Source organism: Delphinapterus leucas, chromosome 5 (genome assembly GCF_059928025.1).
Source record: "Delphinapterus leucas isolate spDelLeu-1000000601 "Yukka" chromosome 5, BTC_Dleu_Yukka2, whole genome shotgun sequence".
Lineage (NCBI taxonomy): Eukaryota > Metazoa > Chordata > Mammalia > Artiodactyla > Monodontidae > Delphinapterus > Delphinapterus leucas.
In genome coordinates, this window is record NC_143133.1 from 2,233,614 (window position 1) to 2,246,049 (window position 12,436).

Here is a 12,436-nt window from a genome sequence, read left to right on the forward strand (position 1 = left end):
CCCTGCCCCCAGCAGGAATGGGTGGTTTACTTCTAGGAGTCAAGAAGCACTATTGAATGAATGAATGCCTTGTAGAAATAGATGGAGCGGATAACACAACACATGCAAACTTCCTTTACTCTTTTCTTTTCGTTTTAGAAAGAAAGAACTCTCAGCCACCAAGAAAGACCGTGTGAATCATTGTCTGACAATATGTGAAAACATAGTGGCACAGTCTCTCAGGTAACTGCACTTTGAACTTCCTAGTGAAAATTAAAAATTTCTATATTTTCATTCTTAATGGGCTAGAATATTCTTTGTCTCCCCAATTGTTTTAAAACCTTTACAGGACCCCCTTCCCCATACTTCCGGCTACATATGTGGAGGATGTCCAGACACTGTAATGAGTAATGTTTCCATAATCTTACATAGTATCATTGTAACCATTATGATAATTGAACATGTTTATATTTTACTTATTGCAGTATTTGGAACAACAAGAGCCTGTCCAATTATAGTGGTCTTTTTTTTTTTTAATTGGAGTATAATTGCTTTACAATGTTGTGTTAGTTTGTGCTGTACAATGAAGTGAATCAGCTGTATGTATACATATATCCCCTCCCTCTCGGACCTCCCTCCCCACCCCCATCCCACCCATTTAGGTCATCACAGAGCACCGAGCTGAGCTCCCTGTGCTTTATAGCATGTTCCCATTAGCTATCTATTTTTTTAAAAAATAAATTTGTTTATTTATTTATTTTTTTTGGCTGCATTGGGTCTTCGTTGCTGCTCATGGGCTTTCTCTAGCTGTGGCGAGCGGGGGCTACTCTTCGTTGCGATGCACGGGGTTCTCATTGAGGTGGCTTCTCTTGTTGCAGAGCACGGGCTCTAGGGTGCGTGGGCTTCAGTAGTTGTGGCACGTGGGCTCAGTAGTTGTGGCGCACGGGCTTAGTTGCTCCGTGGCATGTGGGATCTCTGGACCAGCGATCGAACCTGTGTCCCCTGCATTGGCAGGTGGATTCTTAACCACTGCCCCACCAGGGAAGCCCCACCACTAGCTATGTGTTTTACACATGGTACCCCTATGTTCACTGCAGCACTATCTACGATAGCCAGGACATGGAAACAGCCTAAATGTCCATTGACAGATGAATGGATAAAGAAGATGTGGTGTATATATATATGATGGAATATTACTCAGCCATAAAAAGGAAGGAAATTGGGTCATTTGTAGAGATGTGGATGGACCTAGAGTCTGTCATACAGAGTGAAGTAAGTCAGAAAAACAAATATCGTATATTAACGCATATATGTGGAATCTAGAAAAATGGCACAGATGAACCTACTTGCAGGGCAGGAATAGAGATGCAGATGTAGACGACGGACGTGTGGACACGGGTGAGGGGTGGGATGAATTGGGAGATTAGGTTTGACATAAATGCACTCTTGTGGTCTTTTGTTTGCTTTTCTTCAGCACTTTGCCTTCGTCCGACACTGTGGGAGTGCACGTGCTCCCCCCATGGCTGCTGCCTGCTCATTAAGGCTCTGGGACCAGTGGGATCACGGGCATTGACTGGAGGTCCGCTTCCCTGGCTCGATTGTGCCTCTGTGCTGAACTAGCAGCACCTTCTGTGTAGCTTCGTTGCTAATTCTCATTCTCTTTACTTTGGACTGTCGGTTTTTCTGACCATTGTTCATAGTAGCTGTGGATGGTAAATATTTTAAGCCTGTTTCTAATGGCTGAGTAGGAAACAGATTTACTTATGATTTCAGAATTCTGTTACCCACATGGGCATGTGTGAAGTACTTCTCTCTTGGCTTTTCTTTCCTTTGGAATAAATCATTCATGTTATTCTCCTGTTGGAAAGAGCTCTTTATCATCTGTTAGAAAAAGCTCTGAGAATAATAATCTTGATTTTAGTACTGACAGAAATTTGGTGATTCATTTAATTTTAGTGGCACCTTGCTTTTGTATTTCCTACTTTCAAAGCAGTTTCACAATAGAGTATTTCATTTTAGTTGAACTCATTCAGTTTGTGAAGGACAGTGGATGATTTCTGTTTCTATCTAATTTGTAGAAATATTGTGGGAAGAAATGAAGTGACAAATGAGAATATGTGCTGAAAATAAAAATATAAAAATTCTAAGTTAGCATGCTATTGTTAGCATAGCTTAGAAAACAATACTAAGATAAAAGTAGGGGGAAAAAAAGCTTGAATTCTATTTCCACTCCTTATAAGCCAGGTGGTTTTAGATGAGTTTAACTTCTTGGAGCCACTGTTGCCTCATCTATGAAATGTAAACCCAATTTATAAGCGTTCTTGTGGGATGAAGCGACACCCGTGAAACACTGTTGAGAGCTACATAGATGTGTTCTTTAGCTACTGAGAGCCAGAAATACATCCCGTCGTGACGCACATTGTCCTACAAACTGTCATTACTTTTGTATGAAATGACGGCAAATGCCCGACAGGCCCCTGGTGCCTGCTGCTGCTGTAGCACTGCTGTGCTCACCTGACCCCCAGCATCCGGGTCTCAGGGAGTAACACCTCACTTTGAGAGCTTATGAACCCAGGAAATAGATCTCTTCCAGTCTTAGTGCTTCATGCATTGTACTTAGTTTGTTTCTTGACAGCTCCCAATGGAATTGATGGGATGTTGGCTTAGATTCACACATTGGTAGTAAAGTATGTTGAGATACGTTAAGACTGATTTGTGGTTCAGTTTGCCATCTTAAGTCACAGTAGTGGCTGGTAATAACTTCTATGTTCGTGTGTCTGTTACGTGTTTATGGAGTAATGCTCGCAGTCATCACACTGCCTGTTCTACACGCCAGCATATGAACAGGATGTTTTTTGGACCCAGAGAGGTTGTTTCTGGTCCCGTCTGATCAAAGAACAAGTTTGTTTTAAGATACTCTCCATACTTTTTAGGAATTTTGGAGTGTAGAGCTGAAGTGGATGTTTTATATGCGTGTAATGATTTATGAAATCTTCTTGGTGGCTGGTATTTCCTGTTCTCTCTCCTGAGTGTGATTAACCTCTGGTACGTTCTTACAGCTTCTGTGATACACTGACCTCCTCTCCAGTGGGGTTTTTCCGTGGCAGCTTCTGAAGTCTTCATTGTGTATTGTGACTCTTAGTCTACCTAAGCTCTCAAGTTGGTGGTCTGTCCTACTGGTTCCTAAATACACATGAGCATCAAAATCATCCGGAAGATTTGTAAAAAATATAGTAACGAAGATACCTCACTGCCCTCTTTCCCCAGCACACTTATATTTTCTGTTCAGGTGGAGTGTGGGGATTTGTTTTTTACAAGTATCCTCTTGGAATACTTAGGAACCCTCATCTAAGCAAGTGTACCTTGATAAAGTGGTTGGGTAAAAATAAGTATACAGGAATCTATAGATTTCCCCAATATTAGCATACATCAGTTAGAAAATGTAATGGTTCAAGATCCAATTCATAGTAGCACCAACATATTAAATTTCAAGGAATTGACAAGAGACGTGCAGAAACTACATAAGGACGGCCGTTGACTTTCCTGAAAGGTACAGATTACTACTTCCCTTTCTACATGGGAAGATTTCTTTATCATAAAGTTAAATTTTCTCTAAATTAATCCATAAATTTAAAATGATCTTGATCAAAATTCTAGTAGAGATGTTTTTGAACTTGTTCATCTGCAAGAATAAATACATCACTGTTGCAAAGAAAATCTGAAACCATCAGTAATATGGTGATACCTGGTGTACATGAAATTAAAATAGCTGTTAGACATTAAAGAAGGTATAGAATAGAAAGTGGGAAAGTGTATGTGTGTATCTGTGTATGAATTTATGATAAATATAGCATCTTGTATTAGTATGGAAATGATGAACCACTTGACTATTTAGGGGGGGGTATTATGTTTCTTCTTCATATTGCAAACAAACATAAATGCCAGATTAATTACCTAAACACAAAAAAGTGAAATCATTACTATAAAAAGAACATTGAATCCCAGGCTGTGGAATGCTAGCAATATAAAGGAAAAAAATGTTTTATCTGGAATATAGTTCAGTATGTCAAAATCCACTTTAAACTGGCAATTACATAAATGCAACTTGGGGAAAGTATTGACAGCATATATATCAAAGGTTTAATAGCTTCCATAAAGAGCAATTATAAATCATGAAGAAAAAGACTATCATCCTAATAGGAAAATAGGCAAAGGCTATGAATAGGCCTTTTGGAAAAGAAGACGTGAGGTGGGGCCCGTGAGCATATGGCTGACACTTACTTTGTGCTTCCTGTGGAGGCAATGCTCACACTCACTGGTGGTCAGTGGGATGAGACTAAAACACGAATAAGAACAGTTTCACCTGTCAGAGTGCCAAACACTAAAAAATATTCAGGGGTTTTCCAGAGGTGATACAGCTTTTTTAAAAGGCAGTTTGGCAAACACTACCTGTTTGACTTAACTGTTTCACCTCAGGAGTTCATCCTGAGGAAAGTGTACGATGATGTGCAGTGCTATTCATCCCATTAGAAAATTAAAAATAATCGTAATGACTGACCCACAGAACTGAAGAATTAAGATACCCTTATAGAAAGGAATATTAGCTAACTTTATAAAAGGTGATTTATAGATATTTATATTTGTGACCAGAAAAGATATTAGTAATATGTTAAAAATGAAATTTAAAAAATCATGAAAGATTTTTGCTTCTGGCTGAGTGACAAGGACAGGCTCTACCTTCCTGCCTAAAGCAGTCGATAGTGGATAAAATATATGTAACAATGGCTTTCAAGGCACCGGGCATCAGGCAGTGCTGGAAAAATGGAAAACTACTGCGATGAGCATTATGACTTCCCCAGGTTACTGCCTGGAGGGAGTTTCCCAGCCAGGATGTGAGGAGGGGAAACCCAGGCAGAGTCCAGTAGCTGCTGAGATGGGGAGACAGAGCTGATGGCCTCAGGAGGCAGGGTGGCTGGGGCCCACTGGGGAGAATACCAGAGAGGGGGAGCTGCACGGAGCCATCAGCAAGACCTGCAGGGGTCCCTCAGTGCCCTGGGGCTGGGGGTGGAACCACCTGAGGGGATTGGAGGGAACAGGTGCTAAACTCAGACAGGTACAGGAAGAGCTCCTGTTCCCCCCAGCCAGAGTGGAAAACCCCATCCTTCCTGGGGCGTTGGGTGGGCTACTCAGAAGGGTTTGCCTTCGCAACAGGGCTCACTTAGCCCTAGGCTAAGATGTCATTCCAGTCCTGCCTAGTAAAGCTTAAAAGCAAAACCCAAGGCGATCATACTCTTTCAAAGTAACTTAATTGCATTCCAGAGCAAAGTTCAAGAATATTTATCGGGATTCAAAAGTATATAACACCCAACAAGATAAAAGTTACAAGGTCTGGCATCTGGTCAGAAATTATCAGGAATGCAAAGAAGCAGGAAAGGATGATTGACAGTGGAAAAAATCAATTGAAGCTGACCCAGAAATTGCACAGGTGGTAAAATTTGTACACAGAAATGTTAAAACAGTAACTGTAACTGTTCTTCTAGTTCAAGAAGCTGGAGACAAGATTGAATATGTTAAGTAGAGATAAGACATGAAAAAGACCTAAAGTGAACCAAGGTAAGAGTGACAGTGGATTTCTCACTGGAAAAAAAAAGTGCCAGAAGTCCGTGCAACATCATCTGTGAAGTACTGAAACGGAAAAAACCCTAGAATTCTATACCCTGTAGAAACTTCTTTCTCAAAGACAAAGGTGAAAGACTTGCAAAAGCTGGAATCATCTATGTCCAGCAGGCAACTACTATAAGAAATACTAAAGAAAGTGTTTCAGGTAGAAGGAAGATGGTACCAGATAGAAGTCTGGATCTACATAAAGGATTGGAGAGCAATGGAAATGGTAACTATAGTGGTTAAATATAAGACTTTCCCTCTTACTTTTAATCTTTCAAAAATATACTTGATTGATTACAGCAAAAATAATAACGATGTATTTTGGGGTTTACGCGTAGGAGTGAAATATATGACAGCCATAGCACAAAGGGTGCAAGAGCAGAAATGGAAATGCAGTTGACCTTTGAACTACATGGTTTTGAACTGCATGGGTCCACTTATATGCAGATTTTTTTCAAAAAATGCTGCAGTACTACACAACGCGCGGTTGGTTGAATCTGTGGTTTCCAACCTGCAGATAATTTATACTCGGGTTTTTGACTTTGTGGAGGGTCGGCGCCTCTAGCCCCTTCAAACTATCGATATAGGTTGTATCAATATTAAAAGGATAGTAAAGGAATATTATGAACTTCAGTAACTTAGATGAAATGGACAGTTTCTTGAAAGATGAACTTCTAAAGCTTTCTCAAAGAGAAATAGATAACCTAATTAGCCCTATATCTATTTTATTAAATTAAAATCTAAAAATCAATATTTGATTAGTTATTGGAGACCTTTTAAGCATGGTTAGAAATGGTATATAAACCTACTTTTTTCTTTTTTAAAAATTGAGATATAATTGGCATATGACACTGAGTTTGAGGTGCACGTGTTGGTTTGATACATTTGTATAATGCACTATGACGGCCGTAGTGTTAGCTAACACCTTTATCATGTCACATCATTATCATTTCTTTTTTTGTGTTACGAACAGTTAAGATCTAGTCTCTTAGTAACTTTGAAGTTTAAAATACAGTATTGTTGACTATAATCACTAAGCTGTGCATTAGATCTCCAGGTTTTATTTAAGTAAACCTACTTTTTCAACTGTGAATTTTATGGAGTCTCTATACAAATAAAATACTTCTGATGAAAATTTTGTGTTTGAATTGGGATGTGCTGTAAAAAAGATTGTTATATATCCCAGTAATTTTTTCGTATTGATTACATGTTAAAATAATGTTTTGGATATATTGGGTTAAATGAAATATATTATTAAGATTAATTTTACCTGTTTCTCTTTATTTTTGTGTCTATTAGGAAGTATAAAATTGCACTTGTAGCTCACATTGTATTTCCGTAGCACCACTTTGAGCAGCGCCTGGATGCTGTGCCAGCATCCCAGGGACCTTTCCTCTTTATTCACAGGAATATTCCACAGAGATGAGGTCTGAAATATTGCTGAGGGGCACATTTTTTTTCTTGCTCGTACTTGTTTGTTGATCACTGCTAATGTGGTTCTTTGCTTTCTCTTAGGCTCCTGGCTCTTCTGACTCTTGGTAGGAATTGTGAGGTAGAGAAAGAGTGGGGAGGAGGCCCTTTATTTCAGAGGACTCTAGACTGAGATGTTTCAAGAATAGCAGCTTTGTCCAGGGGCTGTATTACTGCTGGCCCATCCCTCACTGTGCTGTGAAGTCAGTTTCATGCACATGGCCATGGGTCTCTCTCTCTTGGCTGTGTTTAGCCAATTGGATCACAACTGCCTGACAGGCTCTCTCAGTGAAACTTTTAAAAATCATTTACAGGCATCGCCTAGATTCCAGTTCTTGAGACTGATGGAGCAACAAAAACACAGCCTGACCATGATCATGTTGAGTCTGGAACATATTGAAAGCAAGATGAAAAAGGAGTAAAGGAGTTATATTGATTTTCTAGGTTCTGAGAATATTGTAAGAGTAGAAGTAACTTGTTGGCAGAGGGCAAATGGCTGTCTGAGATTTAAGTATCTGAAGCCGTGTCTTTTTTTCTTTTTTTTAATTGAGTTAAAGTACATACAAAGACAGTGTCTTTTTAAGATTTTTTTGACTAAAACTCAAACAAAATAAGATTGTCTTGCAAGTACACTTCTATTTATAAGTAATTCTTAAATTTTAGAATAGTTTTAGATTTACAGAACAATTACAAAGATAGTACAGAGTGTTCCCATAAACTCCACATGCAGTTACCCAAATTATTAGCATCTTATATTACTGTGGTGCAATTTTCACAATTAATGACTCAATATTGGTATCCTGTTAGCCTTAATTTTTATGTAATGTCCATTTTCTGTTCCAGAATCCCACATAGGATACCAGAAACTTCACTATGTTTCGTCGTCATGTCTTCTGAGGTTCCTTTTGGCCGTGACAGTTTCTCTTCTTTTTTTACTTAGAAATTCTCCAGAATTTCAGAAACTTCTGGGCATTGCTATGGAACTTTTTCTGCTGTGCAGTGATGACGCAGAGTCAGATGTCAGGATGGTGGCTGACGAGTGCCTCAACAAAGTCATAAAAGTAAGAGCCCTGTGGACAGTGTTCTACGAGCTGTGACCGTTGTAGCTAAGAGAAGAAACCATGACTTAGGGTTCTTTTGTTTTGAGTAGCAAAGTCCCTTAGGATGTCTGCACTGTTTCCATTTATGGTGTGTGGTTTGGAGGCTCTCTGCTGTGTGCCAGCGTGCCGGCTGCACCTGCCCCATCAGAGGGAGTGGGTTTACCCTCGTGCCTGTGCAGGGCATAGGTCAGGGGTGGGCGCTGATGGGGGCCACCGGGTGCTCTTGGGGAAAGCATCACTTTGTTGAGAAACCATGAGGCCTTGAAAGGCAGGGGGATGGGGAGTGGGATCCGCTTTTGGTGTCTTCGTCTCCTAAGACCTGGGTCAGGCAGTACTGTTTGCAGGTAAAGACGTGCCTTCTCTGGTAGCTGTGCTGGAGTTAGTGTGACGTGACTGGAGAGACAGGAGTTCCCAGAAAAGGTTGATGAAGCCAGAAAGCCAGAGCTACCTGGGTGGTAGGTGAGGTAAGGAGTGGGCGGGGGACACCTGTCCTCTTCGCTTACTGCTTCCCGGTGCAGAGTTAGTACCCAAGACCACTGTAGCTTTGATCCACTTTTCCCTTTTTTTGTTTTCTGCTGCCATTGAAGATAAAGTCTTTCTTCTATAATTCTTACGGTGTTGGAAAACAATCCTTGTTTTTCTCATTCTGCCATTCTCCTAGTTTGTATCCTCAACCACCCTGGGTACCTTCTTCCAGGTCACCTTTGAGTGTGTGAATGAGCCTTTTGACTTTTGTGTCTAAGCTTATATATTGTTCCCACCATAGGCTAACCGGTGCTGAGGAAGGTTCACTGACATAGTTCTTGATGCTTTCTCCAAAAACGATTTCTTGATAATGGTTAAGGAGAAAATGTATCTTGTTCCCTTCTCTGCAGGGAAGCCCTGCTTATTGGATCTTTCCAGTTTTTCCTGATTTTTCCCTTACTGTTTTGAGTTCCACCCATGGAATTTAGATAAGGCCACATCTTTTCATTTTCCTTGAAGGCTCTCTTCCTAGTAATACTTATTTGGCCAGATGAGCCAAGAACTCCAGCCTAACATAGGCTAGTTGAATATTTCCCTCCTTATTAGGATCTTGAAAACCAAAACTGTTCTTTGGAGTCTCCCCAAGGGCTTTCTCTGGAGAGTGGTCACACTTTACATTGGCCAAGAAATTGTCCTTCATTTTTCTATCATGGGTCCAGCTTCCTCGGGAAGACAGTCACCCTTTACTCCTGTGTTAAGGAGGTGGGGCACAGGGAGGTTCTGGAGTGAAGGAGGCCTGCGCTTGAATCTGGCCTCTGCTGCCCACTCGCTGAGCAGCTTCGGGAGATGTACTTCATTCTGCGAGCCTGTCTCCTTAACCGTAGAGGGAATCGGACACGGTTTTGTGGTGTGCGTGAGTGTGAGGATCAAGTGCAGTGACGTGCGTGAGGGATTAGCGTTATCCTGCCCCTTGCTGGGCCTCGGAGTGGTAAGGGGTGCTCTTACAGTGAGATTCCTGCTTCCTTAACCAGAGAGGCTGAGGGGCACGCCAGAGCCCCACTGCTCCCCGCTTTCTGGCGTGTGGATCTGTGGGCCATGCTGTCTGTGCTCGGGCGCCAGCTTCCCTGCAGACACAGGGTTCTGGCTTCTCCATTGGGAGTTGCCTGGTCTTCTCCCTCCACCTGCATTTCACGTCTCCACGCGCCCCCCACCCCCCACCCCCCCACCCCCGCAGTGTTGCAGTGGCCACGGCCATTTGACCTTGTTCTCTGCCCGGCAGTGTGTGGGTACCACTCAGGTGTGATGGGTCCACAGCACGTTTGGAGGTGGACTTTTTCACTTACACTTGCTTTTCTCTAGGCCTCAACATCCTTGCTGCTTTTTTTTATTCCCACTGGCAGGACCAGGCTAGGCTTTTTCTGATATTTCAGTTCTTGAACTCTGATCCTTAGAATCAGGAAACCTAAAGAAGTCACCACAGGTTGCCTTGGTCATGACAAGAACAGGTGAGGAGGGGAGAGAGGACAATATGGCCCCAAACAAACAAAGAAGGTGGTCATTTTACATGGAGGCACATGCTGCAGAGAGAGACCTGCTTCTGTAACTGCCGTCCAACTAGCCTGGTGTGTGTGTTTGGGGGCTTGGGCCATGGCCTGGTCAGAGCTCTAGGTGCTGGCTTCTCTTCTTGGCCACCTCCCTACTGCCTTCCTATTTCCTCTGCCTTGTTTCTGGCCTCCCAGTGCAGAGGTTCCAACTTCTCATGTTGCGCCCCTGAGCGTAAGACGAGGTCAGCCTCTCAGAACCTCTTCTTTCTGCTTAAAGTCGGACATCCTGGGCTTTGGCTGTGCTCTGATGTCTGCTTCCTCAGATGCGCAGGTCTTCAAGGCCAGCAGGCTGGGGGTGGGGTCAGAGTCTGGCTGATGTGCTCTCACGGTGGCAGAGGAAGGACAGGCTCGGGAGAACTTGGATGGCGTTAGGCCCGGGTGTCAGGGGTGGAGAGGAACACATGGATGGTCGCTTAGGAGTCAGGTCCTGGACTTGGGCCTTCTGTCTTTCAGAGTATCATTATATGCTTAGGATGAGGGCCCAAGAAAATGGGGCATGCTCTGCTTTTCACTTGTGTAGCAAATGCACGGGGGATGTGCTTCAGCTGACAGCATGCTCCTGCCTTCAGATAATTTACAGTCTTGGGGAGGGGGAAGCATGTTTGTACAGGAATGGCTTAATGCGTGGTGTAAGTTCCGAGACATGCTGGCAACCCATCGTGGCGGTCAGGAAGTGGATGTGATTTCTGTCTGGCGAGGCAGAGAAGGCTTCCTGGAGGTGGTGGCGGTTAGGTGAGTGAGGAGATCAGGACCTTCTTAACCCCTGCAGACCCACCTAGGAGGGTGAACGTGTGTGCTAGCAGAGAATGGGAGGTGTTGAGGATCCATTCAAGGGGTTTGTACTTCATTTGGTAGAGGATGAAGAGGAAGAGCTCGTGAAGATCTTTAACCTGGTCAGAGGAGTGCTTTATTTAGGAAGAGTAGCCTGGGGATGCCGTGTAGCCTACCTTGGAGTGGAGAAAGACTGTGCACCCAGAATCCCTGCGAGAGGCTGAGTAACCCGGGGAGGAGCGATGGGGGCCTTGAACCAGGGCGGCCTGTGAGGCACAGGGGGCCGTGATGGGCTGGACGTGGCTGCTGTGTGTGTTCGCCTCAGTGTGAAGGTGGGGTCAGGAGCCGGGAGGGGTCAGATGGCACCTTCCCATCACCCATGACTGTGAGGGCCCGTTCAGTGCTGTTCCAGGGGCTTGGGGTTTACGTTCCTCCTGTAATAAAATAGGTTTGATATCAGTTTATAAAACATTTATAAAGTAAAACAAAACTTTGATATGCCTTCTGGCTTTATTGGCGAAGTAGTGCTTTAATATATGTTTGTCCATTTTGGTGTGCTCATTTAAGGAATTTCAGTACGCACTGAAACAGCAGAATTAGGATTTTAAAATTTCTGAGGCATTATTTGGAACCTCCCAGAAAGTGACCCTGGTTTGATTCTCAAGCTTGCTGAACCTCCGTGAGTTTTACTAAGACCAGCTTGGTTTATAGACATCACATGCTGTACATCTTAGGAAAGGAGGAGGGATTTTCTATGGAGGCTTGGTTACGTCTTTCTGCTCTTCTTGTGGACGAGACATTGGCAATACTGTTTTGGAAGAGAGGGTTCCCATGGCTGAGAGCAGGGCACAGAAGTCTCTCCTTTCTGTCTTGAGAAGCCGCCTCCAACGTGGACTTTGTGTCACTGGCGGTGGTTGCCATCAACCATTCTTACTGGGTTGAAATTGGCTGTGTGGCCATTTTTTGGTTTGGCCCATAAGTGAGCAGAAGGGTCAAGAAATGGCTCTGAGGAGCCTATGGTTCCAGCAGGTTCGGAGCGTTGCTGCTCCCTGGGGAGCACCCGTGCATCACTGGTGGACCAGACCTTTGGAAAGGACTTGGGCTTCTGCGTGGAGAGGAGTATTCCCACGCCAGGGCTAGGGGCTCTGATCTGGGATGTCCACCCACCGCCCTGCTGGCCCTGCAGACTCCAGGGCATTGCTAATGTTGGATCATCCAACAGAATGTGCTTTAATTGAATGTAAGAACTTTAGAATGAGTTTGAACTAGCTACCATTTAATTTTGATACTGTGTAGTATTTGATTGTAATTAAAGTTAAATTTTTTCCTTCCATTTTAAAAATTAAAGTGAATGACCTGTATCTAGTCTGTTTGGTAACTTCC

The 12,436-nt window shown here is 43.1% G+C and overlaps 1 protein-coding gene across 14 annotated transcripts in view; it reads left to right on the top strand.

The window, feature by feature from the left end:
* HTT (huntingtin) overlaps positions 1 to 12,436 on the top strand; it is a 136,763-nt gene that overhangs the window by 12,949 nt on the left and 111,378 nt on the right. For 12 of the 14 annotated variants that reach the window (XR_016393181.1, XR_002642197.3, XR_002642199.3 and 9 more), the window contains exons 2-3: positions 139 to 222; positions 8,054 to 8,174. Coding sequence is in view for 10 of the 14 variants with exons in the window: in XM_089911416.1 (XP_089767542.1) it covers positions 139 to 222; positions 8,054 to 8,174 (205 nt within the window). In the remaining 4 variants the exon portion in view is untranslated. Of the gene's footprint in view, positions 1 to 138; positions 223 to 2,054; positions 5,870 to 8,053; positions 8,175 to 12,436 lie in introns of those variants that run through there. The other 2 variants (XM_089911420.1, XM_089911419.1) reach the window with 2 other exon arrangements.